The sequence below is a fragment of the Petromyzon marinus genome, unplaced genomic scaffold (genome assembly GCF_048934315.1).
Source record: "Petromyzon marinus isolate PM22_M1 ecotype Great Lakes invasive population unplaced genomic scaffold, UKy_Petmar_22M1.pri1.0 PM_Scaffold_11, whole genome shotgun sequence".
Lineage (NCBI taxonomy): Eukaryota > Metazoa > Chordata > Hyperoartia > Petromyzontiformes > Petromyzontidae > Petromyzon > Petromyzon marinus.
This window is the reverse complement of record NW_027423069.1, coordinates 2,951,049-2,972,389: the sequence shown is the minus strand read 5'-3', so window position 1 is coordinate 2,972,389 and position 21,341 is coordinate 2,951,049. Positions and strand designations below refer to the sequence as shown.

Genomic DNA, 21,341 nt, shown 5'->3' with positions numbered 1-21,341 from the left:
TGGTGGTTGTTGTTGTTGTTGTGGTGGTGGTGGTCGCCAGGCGATGCCGCTTTCGCGTTTCCGCGAAGTTGTGCCCCTGGCTGTCGGGCGCCTCCACGATCGCTCGGTGGTGGTGACGCGGCACGCCGCTCAGCTCCTGTCGGCCGTGCTGGCCAACAACCCCTTCTCGGCCACGGTGAGCGGCCACTGCAACCGCAAGCACTGCCGCACCCACCATCACCTACGTCCTAATGCCGCGGCAACCATAGCCACCATCGTCACCCTATTGCTGACCCCCGCGACCCCCGTGAACCCCCTCAGCTCTCCCAAGAGGAGCTGCGGGCGGCGCTGCTCAAGGAGAGGAAGAAGCTGGCGGAGATGGAGCCGGCAGAAGCCGCCGGTAACCGCGGCAACGACGCTGAGACGCACGCACGCGCACGCACACGCGGGCGTCCGTCGTGAACCACACACACACAGTTATAGTGAACCACACACACACACGGTTATAGTGAACCACACACAGCCATAGTGAACCACACACACACACGGTTATAGTGAACCACACACACACACACACGGTCATAGTGAACCACACACACACACACACACGGTCATAGTGAACCACACACACACACACAGTCATAGTGAACCACACACACACACGGCCATAGTGAACCACACACACACACAGTTATAGTGAACCACACACACACACGGTCATAGTGAACCACACACACACACACAGTCATAGTGAACCACACACACACACACAGTCATAGTGAACCACACACACACACGGTCATAGTGAACCACACACACACACGGTCATCGTGAACCACACACACACACACAGTCATAGTGAACCACACACACACACACACGGTTATAGTGAACCACACACACACACACACGGTTATAGTGAACCACACACACACACGGTCATAGTGAACCACACACACCCACGGTCATAGTGAACCACACACACACACACACAGTTATAGTGAACCACACACACATACACACGGTCATAGTGAACCACACACACACACGGTTATAGTGAACCACACACACACACAAGGTTATAGTGAACCACGCTCACACACACACGGTTACAGTGAACCACACACACACACGGTTATAGTGAACCACACACACACACAGCCATCGTGAACCACACACACACACGGCCATAGTGAACCACTTACACGGCTATTGTGAACCACACACACACACACACGGTCATAGTGAACCACACACACACACGGTTATAGTGAACCACACACACACACGGTTATAGTGAACCACACACACACACACGGTCATAGTGAACCACACACACACACACGGTCATAGTGAACCACACACACACACACACGGTCATAGTGAACCACACACACACATGGTCATAGTGAACACCACACACACACACACAGTTATAGTGAACCACACACACACACACAGTTATAGTGAACCACACACACACACACACGGTTATAGTGAACCACACACACACACGGTTATAGTGAACCACACACACACACGGTTATAGTGAACCACACACACACACGGTTATAGTGAACCCCACACACACACACAGTCATAGTGAACCACACACACACAGTCATAGTGAACCACACACACACGGTCATAGTGAACCACACACACACACACACAGTTATAGTGAACCACACACACACACAGTCATAGTGAACCACACACACACACGGCCATAGTGAACCACACACACACACGGTCATAGTGAACCACACACACACACACGGTTATAGTGAACCACACACACACATGGTCATAGTGAACCACACACACACACAGTCATCGTGAACCACACACACACACGGTTATAGTGAACCACACACACACACACACAGTCATAGTGAACCACACACACACACACGGTCATAGTGAACCACACACACACACAGTCATAGTGAACCACACACACACACAGTCATAGTGAACCACACACACACACAGTCATAGTGAACCACACACACACACGGTTATAGTGAACCACACACACACACACACGGTTATAGTGAACCACACACACACACACACGGTTATAGTGAACCACACACACACACGGTTATAGTGAACCACACACACACACACGGTCATAGTGAACCACACACACACACACACAGTCATAGTGAACCACACACACACACACACAGTCATAGTGAACCACACACACACACACGGCCATAGTGAACCACACACACACACGGTCATAGTGAACCACACACACACACACAGTCATAGTGAACCACACACACACACGGCCATAGTGAACCACACACACACACACGGCCATAGTGAACCACACACACACACAGTCATCGTGAACCACACACACACACACACAGTTATAGTGAACCACACACACACACACAGTCATAGTGAACCACACACACACACAGTCATAGTGAACCACACACACACACACACGGTCATAGTGAACCACACACACACACGGTCATAGTGAACCACACACACACACAAGGTTATAGTGAACCACACACACACACAAGGTTATAGTGAACCACACACACACGGTTATAGTGAACCACACACACACACGGTCATAGTGAACCACACACACACGGTCATAGTGAACCACACACACACACACACGGTTATAGTGAACCCCACACACACACACACGGTCATAGTGAACCACACACACACACACACGGTCATAGTGAACCACACACACACACGGTCATAGTGAACTACACACACACACGGTTATAGTGAACCACACACACACACACGGTCATAGTGAACCCCACACACACACACATCCATCGTGAACCACACACACACGGTCATAGTGAACCACACACACGGTCATAGTGAACCACACACACACACGGTCATCGTGAACCACACACACACACACATCCATCGTGAACCACACACACACGGTCATCGTGAACCACACACACACACACGGTCATAGTGAACCACACACACACACGGCCATAGTGAACCACACACACACACACGGTCATAGTGAACCACACACACACACACGGTTATAGTGAACCACACACACACACGGTCATCGAGAACCACACACACACACACACAGTTATAGTGAACCACACACACACACACGGTCATAGTGAACCACACACACACACACAGTCATAGTGAACCACACACACACACACACACGGTCATAGTGAACCACACACACACACAGTCATAGTGAACCACACACACACACAGTCATAGTGAACCACACACACACACGGTTATAGTGAACCACACACACACACGGTTATAGTGAACCACACACACACACACGGTCATAGTGAACCACACACACACACACACGGTCATAGTGAACCACACACACACACACACAGTCATAGTGAACCACACACACACACACGGCCATAGTGAACCACACACACACACGGTTATAGTGAACCACACACACACACGGCTATAGTGAACTACACTCACACACACGGTCATAGTGAACCACACACACATACACGGTTATAGTGAACCACACACACACAGCCTATCGTGAACCACACACACACACACACACGGTCATAGTGAACCACACACACACACAGTCATCGTGAACCACACACACACACACAGTTATAGTGAACCACACACACACACACGGTCATAGTGAACCACACACACACACAGTCATAGTGAACCACACACACACACAGTCATAGTGAACCACACACACACACACACGGTCATAGTGAACCACACACACACACAAGGTTATAGTGAACCACACACACACGGTTATAGTGAACCACACACACACACACACGGTCATAGTGAACCACACACACACACACACGGTCATAGTGAACCACACACACACACACACGGTTATAGTGAACCCCACACACACACACACGGTCATAGTGAACCACACACACACACACACGGTCATAGTGAACCACACACACACACGGTCATAGTGAACTACACACACACACGGTTATAGTGAACCACACACACACACACGGTCATAGTGAACCCCACACACACACACATCCATCGTGAACCACACACACACGGTCATAGTGAACCACACACACGGTCATAGTGAACCACACACACACACGGTCATCGTGAACCACACACACACACACATCCATCGTGAACCACACACACACGGTCATCGTGAACCACACACACACACACGGTCATAGTGAACCACACACACACACGGCCATAGTGAACCACACACACACACACACGGCCATAGTGAACTACACTCACACACACGGTCATAGTGAACCACACACACACACACGGTCATCGAGAACCACACACACACACAGTTATAGTGAACCACACACACACACACACGGTCATAGTGAACTACACTCACACACGGCCATAGTGAACCACACACACACACACACGGTCATAGTGAACCACACACACACACACGGTCATCGTGAACCACACACACACGGTCATAGTGAACCACACACACACACACACGGTCATAGTGAACCACACACACACACACACAGTCATCGTGAACCACACACACACACACAGTCATCGTGAACCACACACACACACACGGTCATCGTGAACCACACACACACACACCCATCGTGAACCACACACACACACACCCACGGTCATCGTGAACCACACACACACACAGCCATCGTGAACCACACACACACACGGTCATAGTGAACCACACACACACACACACGGTCATAGTGAACCACACACACACACGGTCATAGTGAACCACACACACACACACAGCCATCGTGAACCACACACACACACGGTCATAGTGAACCACACACACACACACACGGTCATAGTGAACCACACACACACACACAGCCATCGTGAACCACACACACACACACGGTCATAGTGAACCACACACACACACACACGGTCATAGTGAACCACACACACACACACGGTTATAGTGAACCACACACACACACACGGCTATAGTGAACCACACACACACACGGTCATATTGAACTACACTCACACACACGGTCATAGTGAACCACACACACACACGGTTATAGTGAACCACACACACACACACTGTCATAGTGAACCACACACACACACACACACGGTCATAGTGAACCACACACACACACACGGTTATAGTGAACCACACACACACACGGCTATAGTGAACCACACACACACACGGTCATAGTGAACTACACTCACACACACGGTCATAGTGAACCACACACACATACACGGTTATAGTGAACCACACACACACAGCCTATCGTGAACCACACACACACACACACACGGTCATAGTGAACCACACACACACACACAGCTATCGTGAACCACACACACACACACACGGCCATAGTGAACCCCACACACACACACGGTCATAGTGAACCACGCTCACACACACGGCTATCGTGAACCACACACACACACACACGGTCATAGTGAACCACGCTCACACACATGGCCATAGTTAACCACACACACACACACGGTCATAGTGAACCACGCTCACACACACACGGCTATCGTGAACCACACACACACACGGTTATAGTGAACCACACACACACACACGGTCATCGTGAACCACACACACACACACACGGTCATAGTGAACCACGCTCACACACACACGGCTATCGTGAACCACACACACACACAGCCATCGTGAACCACACACACACACACACGGCCATAGTGAACCACACACACACACACACGGTCATAGTGAACCTCACACACACACGGTCATAGTGAACCACACACACACACACGGCCATCGTGAACCCCACACTGCTGTACCAGGCTAGGTGCAGGAGGCAGGTCATGGGGCAGACCTCCCATGTACCCCACACAGACTGCTGTGGCAAGCACTGTTAGCGAGTAGCAGCAGCAGCGGCAGCGCCTATGAATGCTCCCGGCACTGTGGCACTCACAGAGCGCCGGGGTGGGTGGCCAGCAGCTGCACATCGCACCACCAAGTGATATTCCTTTGAGGCTGAGTCGACCTAGGGCAGGCACCAGGACCGGTTCAGATGATCGTCACCGGCGGCGTTGGTGGTGGCGAACTCGGTTCTCTGCCCGTCTGTCTGCCTGTCGCTTTTCTCCGCAGACGGCAACAAAGCAGAAGCCGCTGACGACGACCACGACGATGATGATGATGATGAAGATGAAGAAGATGAAGATTCTGCTGATGATGACGGTGGTGGTACGGCTGCCGATGGTACAGCTCCGGCAGGATCGGCTCCGACGTTGGTAGCGGCGGTAGCGGCGGACAAATTGGAACTGGCCAAGCAACGCGTGTTGGTGCAGTATCTGTCGGACGCCCAGGCCTTCGCTGAGCAGATGGAGTTGGCGGTGCCTCTTGTTACTCAGCTGCTCTTCTCCAAGACTCTCACCGGTGAGGTGGGAGGGTGGGTGGGAGGGTGAGTGGGTGGGTGGGTGGGAGGGAGGGAGGGTGGGTGGGTGGGAGGGGGGGTGGGTGAGTGGGTGGGAGGGTGAGTGGGTGGGAGGGTGAGTGGGTGAGTGGGAGGGTGGGAGGGGGGGAGGGTGAGTGGGTGGGTGGGTGAGTGGGAGGGTGAGTGGGAGGGTGGGTGAGTGGGTGGGAGGGTGGGTGGGTGGGTGGGAGGGTGAGTGGGAGGGTGAGAGGGAGGGTGAGAGGGGGGGAGGGTGAGTGGGTGGGTGGGTGGGTGGGAGGGTGGGTGGGAGGGTGAGTGGGAGGGTGGGTGAGTGGGTGGGAGGGTGGGTGGGTGGGTGGGAGGGTGAGTGGGAGGGTGAGAGGGGGGGAGGGTGAGTGGGTGGGTGGGTGAGTGGGTGGGTGAGTGGGAGGGTGAGTGGGAGGGTGGGTGAGTGGGTGGGAGGGTGGGTGGGTGGGTGGGAGGGTGAGTGGGAGGGTGAGAGGGGGGGAGGGTGAGTGGGTGGGTGGGTGGGTGGGAGGGTGGGTGGGAGGGTGAGTGGGAGGGTGGGTGAGTGGGTGGGAGGGTGGGTGGGTGAGTGGGTGGGAGGGTGGGTGGGTGAGTGGGTGGGAGGGTGGGTGGGTGGGTGGGAGGGTGAGTGGGAGGGTGGGTGGGTGGGAGGGTGAGTGGGAGGGGGGGAGGGTGAGTGGGTGGGTGGGAGGGTGGGAGAGTGGGTGGGTGAGTGGGTGGGAGGGTGAGTGGGAGGGTGAGTGGAAGGGTGAGTGGGTGGGTGAGTGGGTGGATGAGTGGGAGGGTGAGTGGGAGGGTGAGTGGGTGGGAGGGTGGGTGGGAGGGTGAGTGGGTGGGTGAGTGGGTGGGTGGGAGGGTGGGTGGGAGGGTGGGAGGGTGAGTGGGAGGGTGGGTGGGTGGGTGGGAGGGTGGGAGGGGGGGAGGGTGAGTGGGTGGGTGGGTGAGTGGGTGGGTGGGTGAGTCGGAGGGTGGGTGGGTGAGTGGGAGGGTGGGAGGGTGGGTGGGAGGGTGAGTGGGAGGGTGGGTGGGTGGGTGAGTGGGTGGGAGGGTGGGAGGGTGGGTGGGAGGGTGAGTGGGAGGGTGGGAGGGTGAGTGGGTGGGTGGGTGAGTGGGTGGGTGGGTGAGTCGGAGGGTGGGTGGGTGAGTGGGAGGGTGGGAGGGTGGGTGGGAGGGTGAGTGGGAGGGTGAGTGGGTGGGTGAGTGGGAGGGTGGGTGGGAGGGTGAGTGGGAGGGTGGGAGGGTGAGTGGGAGGGTGGGAGGGTGGGAGGGTGAGTGGGTGGGAGGGTGAGTGGGTGGGAGGGTGGGTGGGAGGGTGGGTGACTGGGTGGGTGAGTGGGAGGGTGACTGGGAGGGTGAGTGGGAGGGGTGGCTTTCTCCGTGCCTCTCACTCTCTCACCCTCTCTCACCCACTCACTCACTCACTCTCTCCCCGCGTCTCTCTCTCTCTCCCTCCCTCCCTGTGTTGTGTAGTGGTGCAGGAGGCGGTGGCTTTCTCCGTCACTGCGCTGGAGTTTTCCGTGCCCTGCGCCCGTCCCTGTGCCCGCCGCATGCTGCCGCTCGTCCGCTCCACCGAGGCCGGCGTGGCTGACTGCGTGGTGCAGGCCTACCGCAGGCTTCTCACACTGCCCACGGCACCGCGCGGGGGCGGTGGCAGTCAGCGGTGAGACTCGGGGAGACACGCGCAGAGAGGCAACAGAGAGACTCGTAGAGACACACAGAGACACAGACACAAACAGAGACAAACAGAGACACAGAGACTCATAGAGACACACAGAGAGACGCACAGAGACACGGAGACTCATAGAGACACTCTTAGAGACACACAGAGACACAGACACAGAGACACACAGAGACTCGTAGAGATACACAGAGACACGGAGAGACACGGAGACTCATAGAGACACTCGCAGAGACACACAGACACACACAGAGACTCATAGAGACACACAGAGACGCACAGAGACACAGAGAGACGCACAGAGACACACAGAGACGCACAGAGACTCGTAGAGACACACAGAGACACAGAGAGACACACAAAGACACAGAGAGACACAGAGAGACACAGAGAGAGACACAGAGAGACACACAGAGACACACAGAGACACACAGAGACACACAGAGACACATAGAGACACACAGAGACGCACAGAGACACACAGAGACACTCTTAGAGACACACAGAGACACAGACACAGAGACACAAAGAGACAAACAGAGATGCACAGAGACACTCAGAGACACACAGAGACACACAGAGACACAGAGACTCATAGACACTCATAGAGACACACAGAGACACACAGAGACTCACAGAGACAAACAGAGACGCACAGAGACGCACAGAGACACACAGAGACACACAGAGACACACAGAGACACACAGAGACACAGAGACTCATAGAGACACACAGAGACTCACAGAGACAAACAGAGACGCACAGAGACACAGAGAGACACACAGAGACACACAGAGACACACAGAGACAAACAGAGGCGCACAGAGACTCGTAGAGACGCACAGAGACACACAAAGACACACAAAGACACAGGGAGACACACAGAGACACACAGAGACACACAGAGACACACAGAGACACACAGAGACACACAGAGACACTCTTAGAGACACTCTTAGAGACACACAGAGACACAGACACAGAGACACAGAAAGACAAACAGAGACACACAGAGACACAGAGAGATGCACAGAGACTCGTAGAGACACACAGAGACACACAGAGACGCACAGAGACTCGTAGAGACACACAGAGACACAGAGACACACAGAGACGCACAGAGACTTGTAGAGACACACAGAGACACACAGAGACACAGAGACTCATAGAGACACAGAGACACACAGAGACTCACAGAGACTCACAGAGACTCACAGAGACGCACAGAGACGCACAGAGAAGCACAGAGACACACAGAGACACACAGAGACACACAGAGACACACAGAGACACACAGAGACTCGTAGAGACGCACAGAGACACACAGAGACGCACAAAGACACACAAAGACAAACAGAGACTCGTAGAGACGCACAGAGACACACAGAGACACACAGAGACACACACAGAGACTCATAGAGACACACAGAGACACAGAGAGACGCACAGAGACACACAGAGACGCACAGAGACTCGTAGAGACACACAGAGACACAGAGAGACACACAAAGACACAGAGAGACACAGAGAGACACAGAGAGACACAGAGAGAGACACAGAGAGACACACAGAGACACACAGAGACACACAGAGACACACAGAGACACATAGAGACACACAGAGACGCACAGAGACACACAGAGACACACAGAGACACTCTTAGAAACACACAGAGACACAGACACAGAGACACAAAGAGACAAACAGAGATGCACAGAGACACACAGAGACACACAGAGACACAGAGACTCATAGAGACTCATAGAGACACACAGAGACACACAGAGACTCACAGAGACAAACAGAGACGCACAGAGACGCACAGAGACACACAGAGACACACAGAGACACACAGAGACACAGAGACTCATAGAGACACACAGAGACTCACAGAGACAAACAGAGACGCACAGAGACGCACAGAGACACACAGAGACACACAGAGACACAGAGACTCATAGAGACACACAGAGACACACAGAGACTCACAGAGACAAACAGAGACGCACAGAGACACAGAGAGACACACAGAGACAAACAGAGGCGCACAGAGACTCGTAGAGACGCACAGAGACACACAAAGACACACAAAGACACAGGGAGACACACAGAGACACACAGAGACACACAGAGACACACAGAGACACACAGAGACACACAGAGACACTCTTAGAGACACTCTTAGAGACACACAGAGACACAGACACAGAGACACAGAAAGACAAACAGAGACACACAGAGACACAGAGAGATGCACAGAGACTCGTAGAGACACACAGAGACACACAGAGACGCACAGAGACTCGTAGAGACACACAGAGACACAGAGACACACAGAGACGCACAGAGACTCGTAGAGACACACAGAGACACACAGAGACACAGAGACTCATAGAGACACAGAGACACACAGAGACTCACAGAGACTCACAGAGACTCACAGAGACGCACAGAGACGCACAGAGACGCACAGAGAAGCACAGAGACACACAGAGACACACAGAGACACACAGAGACACACAGAGACTCGTAGAGACGCACAGAGACACACAGAGTCGCACAAAGACACACAAAGACAAACAGAGACGCACAGAGACACACAGAGACACACAGAGACACACAGAGACACACAGAGACGCACAGAGACACACAGAGACACAGAGACTCGTAGAGACACACCGAGACACACAGAGACTCACAGAGACACACAGAGACACACAGAGACACAAAGATACAAACAGACACAGAGACAAACAGAGACAAACAGAGACACACAGAGACACACAGAGACACTCTTAGAGACACACAGAGACACAGACACAGAGACACAGAAAGACAAACAGAGACACACAGAGACACAGAGAGATGCACAGAGACTCGTAGAGACGCACAGAGACTCGTAGAGACACACAGAGACACAGAGACACACAGAGACGCACAGAGACTCGTAGAGACACACAGAGACACACAGAGACACAGAGACTCATAGAGACACAGAGACACACAGAGACTCACAGAGACTCACAGAGACTCACAGAGACGCACAGAGACGCACAGAGACGCACAGAGAAGCACAGAGACACACAGAGACACACAGAGACACACAGAGACACACAGAGACTCGTAGAGACGCACAGAGACACACAGAGTCGCACAAAGACACACAAAGACAAACAGAGACGCACAGAGACACACAGAGACACACAGAGACACACAGAGACACACAGAGACGCACAGAGACACACAGAGACACAGAGACTCGTAGAGACACACCGAGACACACAGAGACTCACAGAGACACACAGAGACACACAGAGACACAAAGATACAAACAGACACAGAGACAAACAGAGACAAACAGAGACACACAGAGACACACAGAGACACACAGAGACACACAGAGACACAGAGACACACAGAGACACAGAGACGCACAGAGACACACAGAGACATAGTGACTCGTAGAGACACACAGATAATTCACAGAGACACACAGAGACACAGAGAGACAAACAGAGACAAACAGAGATAAACAGAGACACACAGAGACACACAGAGACACACAGAGACTCGTAGAGACACACCGATACACACAGAGACACACAGAGACTTGTAGAGACACACCGAGACACACAGAGACACACAGAGACGCACAGAGACACAGAGACTTGTAGAGACACACAGAGACACACAGAGACGCACAGAGACGCACAGAGACGCACAGAGACACACAGAGACTCACAGAGACTCACAGACACTTACAGACACTCAAAGACACTCAGAGACTCACAGACACTATTACAAAGAATCACAGAAACTCACAGACACTCGCAGAGACTCACAGACACTCAGAGACTCACAGAGACGCAGAATCACAAAGACTCACAGACTCACGGAAAACCACAGAAACTTACAGAGACTCACAGAGACTTACAGACACCCACAGAGACTCACAGAGACTCACAGATACTGAGACTCACAGAGACTCACAGAGGCGCACAGACACTCACAGAGACTCACAGACACTGAGTCTCACAGAGACTCACAGAGACTCACAGAGACTCACAGACTCACAGACACTCACAGACTCACAGAGACTCAGAGACTCACAGACACTCACAGACTTACGGACACCCACAGACACCCACAGAGACTCACAGACACTGAGACTCACAGACACCCACAGAGACTCACAGACACTTAGACACTCACAGACACCCACTAACACTCGCAGAGACTCACAGACACTCACAGACTCACAGACACTCACAGACTCACAGACACTCAGACTCACAGAGACTCACAAACACGCAGATACTCACAGACACCCACAGAGACTCACAGACACTTAGACACTTACAGACACTCACAGACACCCACTAACACTCACAGAGACTCACAGACACTCACAGACTCACAGACACTCACAGACTCACAGACACTCAGACTCACAGAGACTCACAAACACGCAGATACTCACAGACACTCAGAGACTCACAGAGACTCACAGACACTCAGAGACTCACAGGCACTCACAGACACTCAGAGACTCAGAGACTCACAGACACTCACAGACTCATAGAGACTCACAGACACCCACAGAGACTCACAGACACTTAGACACTCACAGACACCCACAGACACTCACAGAGACTCACAGACACTCACAGACTCACAGACACTCACAGACACTCAGACTCACAGAGACTCACAAACACGCAGATACTCACAGAGACTCACAGGCACTCACAGACACTCAGAGACTCACAGACACTCAGAGACTCATAGAGACTCATAGAGACTCACAGAGACTCACAGACACTTAGACACTTACAGACACTCACAGACTTACGGACACCCACAGACACTCACAGACACTCACAGACACTCACAGACTCACAGACTCACAGACACTCACAGACACCCACTAACACTCACAGAGACTCACAAACACTCGCAGACTCACAGACACTCACAGACTCACAGACACTCACAGACACTGAGACTCACAGACTCAGAGACTCACAGACACTCAGAGACTCACAGACACTCGCAGAGACTCAGAGACACTCAGAGACTCACAGAGACTCAGACTCACAGAGACTCATGGACACCCACAGAAACTTACAGAGACTTACAGACACCCACAGAGACTCTTAGAGACTCACAGACACTGAGACTCACAGAGGCTCACAGAGACTCACAGATACTCACAGAGACTCACAGACACTGAGACTCACAGAGACTCACAGACACTCAGAGACACTCAGAGACTCACAGACACTCAGAGACTCACAGACTCACAGACACTCACAGACTCACAGAGACTCAGAGACTCACAGAGACTCAGAGATTCACAAACACTCACAGACACTCACAGACACTCACAAACTCATAGAGACTCACAAACACCCACAGAGACTCACAGACACTTAGACACTCACAGACACTCACAGACACCCACTAACACTCACAGACACTCACAGACACTCACAGACTCACAGACTCACAGACACTCACAGACACCCACTAACACTCACAGAGACTCACAGACACTCGCAGACTCACAGACACTCACAGACTCACAGACACTCACAGACACTTAGACTCACAGAGACTCACAAACACGCAGATACTCACAGACACTCAGAGACTCACAGGCACTCACAGACACTCAGAGACTCACAGACACTCACAGACTCATAGAGACTCACAGACACTCACAGAGACTCACAGACGCTTAGACACTTACAGACACTCACAGACTTACGGACACCCACAGACACCCACAGAGACTCACAGACACTGAGACTCACAGACTCACAGAGACTCACAGACACTCGCAGAGACTCACAGACACTCAGAGACTCACAGAGACTCAGACTCACAGAGACTCACAGACTCATGGACACCCACAGAAACTTACAGAGACTCACAGAGACTTACAGACACCCACAGAGACTCATAGAGACTCACAGACACTGAGACTCACAGAGGCTCACAGACACTCACAGAGACTCACAGACACTGAGACTCACAGAGACTCACAGAGACTCACAGATACTCACAGAGACTCACAGACACTGAGACTCACAGAGACTCACAGACACTCAGAGACTCACAGACTCACAGACACTCACAGACTCACAGAGACTCAGAGACTCACAGAGACTCAGAGATTCACAAACACTCACAGACACTCACAGACACTCACAAACTCATAGAGACTCACAGACACCCACAGAGACTCACAGACACTTAGACACTTACAGACACTCACAGACACCCACTAACACTCACAGAGACTCACAGACACTCACAGACACTCACAGACTCACAGACTCACAGACACTCACAGACACTCACAGACACCCACTAACACTCACAGAGACTCACAGACACTCGCAGACTCACAGACACTCACAGACACTCACAGACACTTAGACTCACAGAGACTCACAGAGACTCACAGATACTCACAGAGACTCACAGACACTGAGACTCACAGAGACTCACAGACACTCAGAGACTCACAGACTCACAGACACTCACAGACTCACAGAGACTCAGAGACTCACAGAGACTCAGAGATTCACAAACACTCACAGACACTCACAGACACTCACAGACACCCACTAACACTCACAGAGACTCACAGACACTCGCAGACTCACAGACACTCACAGACACTCACAGACACTTAGACTCACAGAGACTCACAAACACGCAGATACTCACAGACGCTCAGAGACTCACAGGCACTCACAGACACTCAGACACTCACAGACACCCACAGAGACTCACAGAGACTCACAGATTCACAGACACTCACAGACTTACGGACACCCACAGACACCCACAGAGACTCACAGACACTGAGACTCACAGACTCACAGAGACTCGCAGACACTTATAGACACTCACAGACGACCAGACACTCACAGACTCACAGAGACTCAGACAATCAGAGACTCACAGACACTCACAGACTCACAGAGACTCACAGAGACTCACAGACACTCATAGACTCACAGAGACTCAGAGACTCACAAACATGCAGAGACTCACAGACACTCAGAGACTCACAGACACTCAGAGCCTCACAGACACCCACAGAGACTCACAGAGACCCACAGACTCACAGACTTAGGGACACCCACAGACACCCACAGAGACTCACAGACACTGAGACTCACAGACACTCACATACTCACAGAGACTCACAGACTCACAGAGACTCAGAGACTCACAGAGACTCAGACACTCACAGACTCACAGAGACTCACAGACACTCATAGATTCACAGAGACTCAGAGACTCACAAACATGCAGAGACTCACAGACACTCAGAGACTCACAGACACTCAGAGACTCACAGACACTCAGAGCCTCACAGACACCCACAGAGACTCACAGAGACCCACAGACTCACAGAGACTCACAGAGACTCACAGACTTATGGACACCCACAGACACCCACAGAGACTCACAGACACTGAGACTCACAGACACTCACATACTCACAGAGACTCACAGACTCACAGAGACTCACAGACTCACAGAGACTCAGACACTCACAGACACTCACGGACACTCACAGACACTCATGGAGACTCCACCCCTCAAAGATATCCTCCTCACCTGTCCACCCATTGTCTCTCCTGTCTGTGTCTCTGTCTCTCTCTGTCTGTGTCTCTGTGTCTATGTCTGTGTCTCTGTCTCTCCTGTCTGTGTCTCTGTCTGTGTCTGTGTCTCTGTCTCTCCTGTCTGTGTCTCTGTCTGTGTCTCTGTCTCTCCTGTCTGTGTCTCTGTCTGTGTCTCTGTCTGTGTCTCTGTCGCTCCTGTCTGTGTCTCTGTCTCTCCTGTCTGTGTCTGTGTCTGTGTCTCTGTCTGTGTCTCTGTCTGTGTCTCTGTCTGTGTCTCTGCCTCTCCTCTCTGTGTCTCTGTCTGTGTCTCTGTCTGTGTCTCTGTCTGTGTCTCTGTCTGTGTCTTTGTCTGTGTCTCTGTCTCTCCTGTCTGTGTCTCTGTCTGTGTCTCTGTCTGTGTCTCTGTCTCTCCTGTCTGTGTCTCTGTCTGTGTCTCTGTCTGTGTCTCTGTCTCTCCTGTCTGTGTCTCTGTCTGTGTCTCTGTCTGTGTCTCTGTCTGTCTGTGTCTCTGTCTCTATCTGTCTGTGTCTCTGTGTGTCTCTGTCTGTCTCTGTCTCTCTCTATCTGTGTCTCTGTCTGTGTCTCTGTCTGTCTATGTCTGTGTTTCTTTCTCTCTCTGTCTGTGTCTCTGTCTGTCTCTGTGTGTGTCTCTGTCTGTCTCTGTGTCTCTTTCTGTCTCGGTCTGTGTCTCTGTCTGTCTATGTCTCTGTGTCTCTGTCTGTGTCTCTGTCTGTGTCTCTGTCTGTTTCTCTGTCTATGTCTCTGTCTGTCTCTATCTGTGTCTCTGTCTCTCTCTGTCTGTTTCTCTGTCTGTGTCTCTCTCTGTCTGTCTCTCTGTCTGTGTCTCTGTATCTCCTGTCTTTTTCTCTGTCTGTCTGTGTCTCTCTCTGTCTGTGTCTCTGTCTGTGTCTCTGTGTCTCTCTGTCTGTGTCTCTGTCTGTCTCTCTGTCTGTGTCTCTGTATCTCCTGTCTGTTTCTCTGTCTGTCTGTGTCTCTCTCTGTCTGTGTCTCTGTCTGTGTCTCTGTGTCTCTCTGTCTGTGTCTCTGTTTGTCTCTCTGTCTGTGTCTCTGTATCTCCTGTCTGTGTCTCTGTCTGTGTCTCTGTCTCTCTCTGTCTGTGTCTCTGTCTGTGTCTATGTCTGTTTGTGTCTGTCTGTCTCTGTCTGTGTCTCTGTGTCTCTGTCTGTCTCTGTCTGTGTCTCTGTCTGTGTCTCTGTCTGTATCTCTGTCTGTCTCTGCGTCTCTGTCTGTGTCTGTCTGTCTCTGTCTGTGTCTCCGTCTGTCTCTGTCTCTATCTGTGTGTGTCTCTGTCTCTATCTGTCTGTGTCTCTGTCTGTCTCTATCTGTGTGTGTCTCTGTCTCTATCTGTGTGTGTCTCTGTCTGTCTCTGTCTGTGTCTCTGTCTCTATCTGTGTGTGTCTCTATCTGTCTGTGTGTGTCTCTGTCTCTGTCTGTGTCTCTATCTGTCTGTGTCTCTATCTGTGTGTGTCTCTGTCTCTATCTGTCTGTGTCTCTGTCTGTCTCTATCTGTGTGTCTCTGTCTCTATCTGTGTGTGTCTCTGTCTCTATCTGTGTGTGTCTCTGTCTGTCTCTGTCTGTGTCTCTGTCTCTATCTGTGTGTGTCTCTATCTGTCTGTGTGTGTCTCTGTCTCTGTCTGTGTCTCTATCTGTCTGTGTCTCTATTTGTGTGTGTCTCTGTCTCTATCTGTCTGTGTCTCTGTCTGTCTCTATCTGTGTGTCTCTGTCTCTATCTGTGTGTGTCTCTGTCTCTATCTGTGTGTGTCTCTGTCTGTCTCTGTCTGTGTCTCTGTCCGCGCAGAGCCAAGGCTGTGGCGTTGGTGGACAATCTGTCTTTCCTGTTGTACGATGCCAACATGGAGGAGGTGAAATGCCTCGAGGAGATGGTAAGAGACTCGGGGTGTAGCAGAGACTCAGGGTGTAACAGAGACTCAGGGTGTAGTAGAGACTCAGGGTGTAGTAGAGACTCAGGGTGTAACAGAGACTCAGGGTGTAGTAGAGACTCAGGGGGTAGTAGAGACTCGGGGTGTAGCAGACACTTGGGGTGTAGTAGAGACTCATGGTGTAGTAGAGACTCAGGGTGTAGTAGAGACTCGGGGTGTAGTAGAGACTCAGGGTGTAGTAGAGACTCAGGGTGTAGTAGAGACTCGGGGTCTAGTAGAGACTCAGGGTGTAGCAGAGACTCAGGGTGTAGCAGAGACTCAGGGTGTAGTAGAGACTCAGGGTGTAGCAGACACTCAGGGTGTAGTAGAGACTCATGGTGTAGTAGAGACTCAGGGTGTAGTAGAGACTCAGGGTGTAGTAGAGACTCAGGGTGTAGTAGAGACTCGGGGTCTAGTAGAGACTCAGGGTGTAGCAGAGACTCAGGGTGTAGCAGAGACTCAGGGTGTAGTAGAGACTCAGGGTGTAGCAGAGACTCAGGGTGTAGCAGAGACTCAGGGTGTAGTAGAGACTCAGGGTGTAGCAGAGACTCAGGGTGTAGTAGAGACTCAGGGTGTAGTAGAGACTCAGGGTGTAGTAGACTCAGGGTTTAACAGAGACTCAGGGTGTAGTAGAGACACAGGGTGTAGCAGAGACTCAGGGTGTAGTAGAGACTCAGGGTCTAGTAGTAGCCTCAGGGTGTAGCAGAGACTCAACGTGTAGCAGAGACTCGTGGTGTAGCAGAGACTCGTGGTGTAGCAGAGACTCAGGGTGTAGTAGAGACTCGGGGTGTAGCAGAGACTCGGGGTGTAGCAGAGACTCAGGGTGTAGTAGAGACTCAGGGTGTAGTAGAGACTCAGGGTGTAGCAGAGACTCAGGGTGTAGTAGAGACTCGGGGTGTAACAGATACTCAGGGTGTAGTAGAGACTCAGAGTGTAGCAGAGACTCAGGGTGTAGTAGAGACTCAGGGTGTAGTAGAGACTCAGAGTGTAGTAGAGACTCAGCGTGTAGTAGAGACTCAGGGTGTAACAGAGACTCAGTGTGTAACAGAGACTCAGGGTGTAACAGATACTCAACGTGTAGCAGAGACTCGGGGTGTAGTAGAGACTCAGGGTGCAGTAGAGACTCGGGGTGTAGCAGACACTCAGGGTGTAGTAGAGACTCATGGTGTAACAGAGGCTCAGGGTGTAGCAGAGACTCAGGGTGTAGTAGAGACTCAGGGTGTAGCAGAGACTCAGGGTGTAGTAGAGACTCAGGGAGCAGTAGAGACTCAGGGTGTAGTAGAGACTCAGGGTGTAGTAGAGACTCAGGGTGTAGTAGATACTCGGGGTGTAGCAGAGACTCAGGGTGTAGCAGAGACTCGGGGTGTAGCAGAGACTCGGGGTGTAGCAGAGACTCGGGGTGTAACAGAGACTCGGGGTGTTGTCTGCTTCCTACCACCCCAGGTTGGCCGCTTCTGTGCAGCTGGTGAGCTGCCGGACTCCACCTCCCAGGTGCTGTGGGAGCGACTGTCACTCCGCGTCCCCGCATCCAGACAGGAACGCCGTGCCGCTCTCACCATCATCGCCATGATCGCAAGGTGGGCCTCGAACGCACGCTCGCTCATTCACTCGCCCGCACGCAAGCTCACTCGCTCACTCGCTCGCACGCTCACCCGCACGCTCACTCGCTCACTCACTCGCTCACTCACTCGCACACTCATCCGCACGCATGCTCATTCACTCGCCCGCACGCAAGCTCACTCGCTCACTCACTCGCTCACTCACCCGCTCACTCACTCGCACACTCACCCGCACGCTCACTCGCATGCTCACTCGCTCACTCACTCGCTCACTCACTCACTCACTCACTCGTTCGCTCACTTACCCGCACACTCGCTCACTCACCCGCTCACTCACTCACTTATTCACTCACCCGCACACTCACTCGCTCACTCACTCGCACACTCACCCGCTCACTCACTCGCACACTCACCCGCACGCTCACTCGCATGCTCACTCGCTCACTCACTCGCTCACTCACTCACTCGCTCACTCGTTCGCTCACTCACCCGCACACTCACTCGCTCACTCACCCGCTCACTCACTCACTTATTCACTCACCCGCACACTCACTCGCACACTCACCCGCACACTCACTCGCACACTCACCCTCTCACTCACCCGCTCACTCACTCACTCATTCACTTATTCACTCGCTCACTCACTCACTCACCCGCTCACTCACTCAACTGCACACTCACTGACTCACGTACCCGCACACGCACTCACTCACCCGCTCACTCACTTATTCACTCGCTCGCTCACTCGCTCACTCACTCATCCACCCACTCACTCATCCACTCACTCATCTACTCACTCACCCACCCGCTCACGCACTCACTCACTCACCCACCCACCCGCTCATTCACTCATCCACCCACCCATTCACTCACCTACTGACTCACCCACTCACCCAACCGCCCGTCCGCCCACCCACTCACCCACCCGCTCACCCGACCACCTGCCCACCCACTCACTCACCCACCCACCCACTCACCCAACCACCCATTCACCCAACCACCTGCCCACTCACTCACGCACTCACTCACCCACCCGCCCACCCACTCACTCACCCACTCATACACTCACTCGCTCGCTCACCCACCCACCCACTCACCCACCCGCTCACCCGACCACCCGCCCACCCACTCACTCACCCACTCATACACTCACTCGCTCACCCACCCGCCCACCCACTCACTCACCCACTCATACACTCACTCGCTCACCCACCCACCCACTCACCCACCCGCTCACCCGACCACCCGCCCACCCACTCACTCACCCACTCATACACTCACTCGCTCACCCACCCACCCACTCACCCACCCGCTCACCCGACCACCCGCCCACCCACTCACTCACCCACTCATACACTCACTCGCTCACCCACCCACCGTGTCCCAATCTCACTCCCCCCCCCCCACCACCACCACCACCTCTCTCTCTCTCTGCCATCGACCGCAGCGCCGACCCGGACATCGTGGGGAGTAACCTGGACGCCCTCGTGACTCTCGGCCTGGGTGACGAGGTGGAGGAGGTGGAGCAGGAGGAGGAGGAGGAGAGGGGGGTGAAGGAGGTGGGGAAGGAGGTTAAGAAGAAATCTCACCCCATGGACTACGAGCTGGCTCTGGGAGTCTGCAGTGCCCTCTCTGCCCTAGCACGCCCTCACAAGGTGCCTAGCTCTGGGAGTGAGTGGGTGAGTGAGTGGGCGAGTGAGTGAGAGAGTGGGTGAGTGAGAGAGTGAGTGAGTGAGTGGGTGAGTGAGTGGGTGAGTGAGTGAATGGGTGAGTGAGTGGGTGAGTGAGTGGATGAGTGAGTGAGTGAGTGGCTGAGTGAGTGAGTGGCTGAGTGAGTGAGTGGCTGAGTGAGTGAGTGTGTAGGTGAGTGACTGGGTGAGTGAGTGAGTGACTGGGTGAGTGAGTGAGTAGGTGAGTGAGTGAGTGTGTAGGTGAGTGGGTGAGTGAGTGAGTGACTGGGTGAGTGAGTGAGTGAGTGGTGAGTGAGTGAGTGAGTGGTGAGTGAGTGAGTGGGTGAGTGAGTGAGTGGCTGAGTGAGTGAGTGTGTAGGTGAGTGGGTGAGTGAGTGAGTGAC

The 21,341-nt window shown here is 53.0% G+C and overlaps 1 protein-coding gene across 1 annotated transcript in view; it reads left to right on the top strand.

The window, feature by feature from the left end:
- LOC116937044 (condensin complex subunit 1-like) overlaps positions 1-21,341 on the top strand; it is a 69,997-nt gene that overhangs the window by 13,715 nt on the left and 34,941 nt on the right. The window contains exons 8-14 of the mRNA XM_076063391.1: positions 41-175; positions 301-379; positions 6,131-6,418; positions 7,914-8,103; positions 17,588-17,672; positions 19,152-19,285; positions 20,715-20,922. Of these exons, the coding sequence (XP_075919506.1) occupies positions 41-175; positions 301-379; positions 6,131-6,418; positions 7,914-8,103; positions 17,588-17,672; positions 19,152-19,285; positions 20,715-20,922 (1,119 nt within the window). The remainder of the gene's footprint in view (positions 1-40; positions 176-300; positions 380-6,130; positions 6,419-7,913; positions 8,104-17,587; positions 17,673-19,151; positions 19,286-20,714; positions 20,923-21,341) is intronic.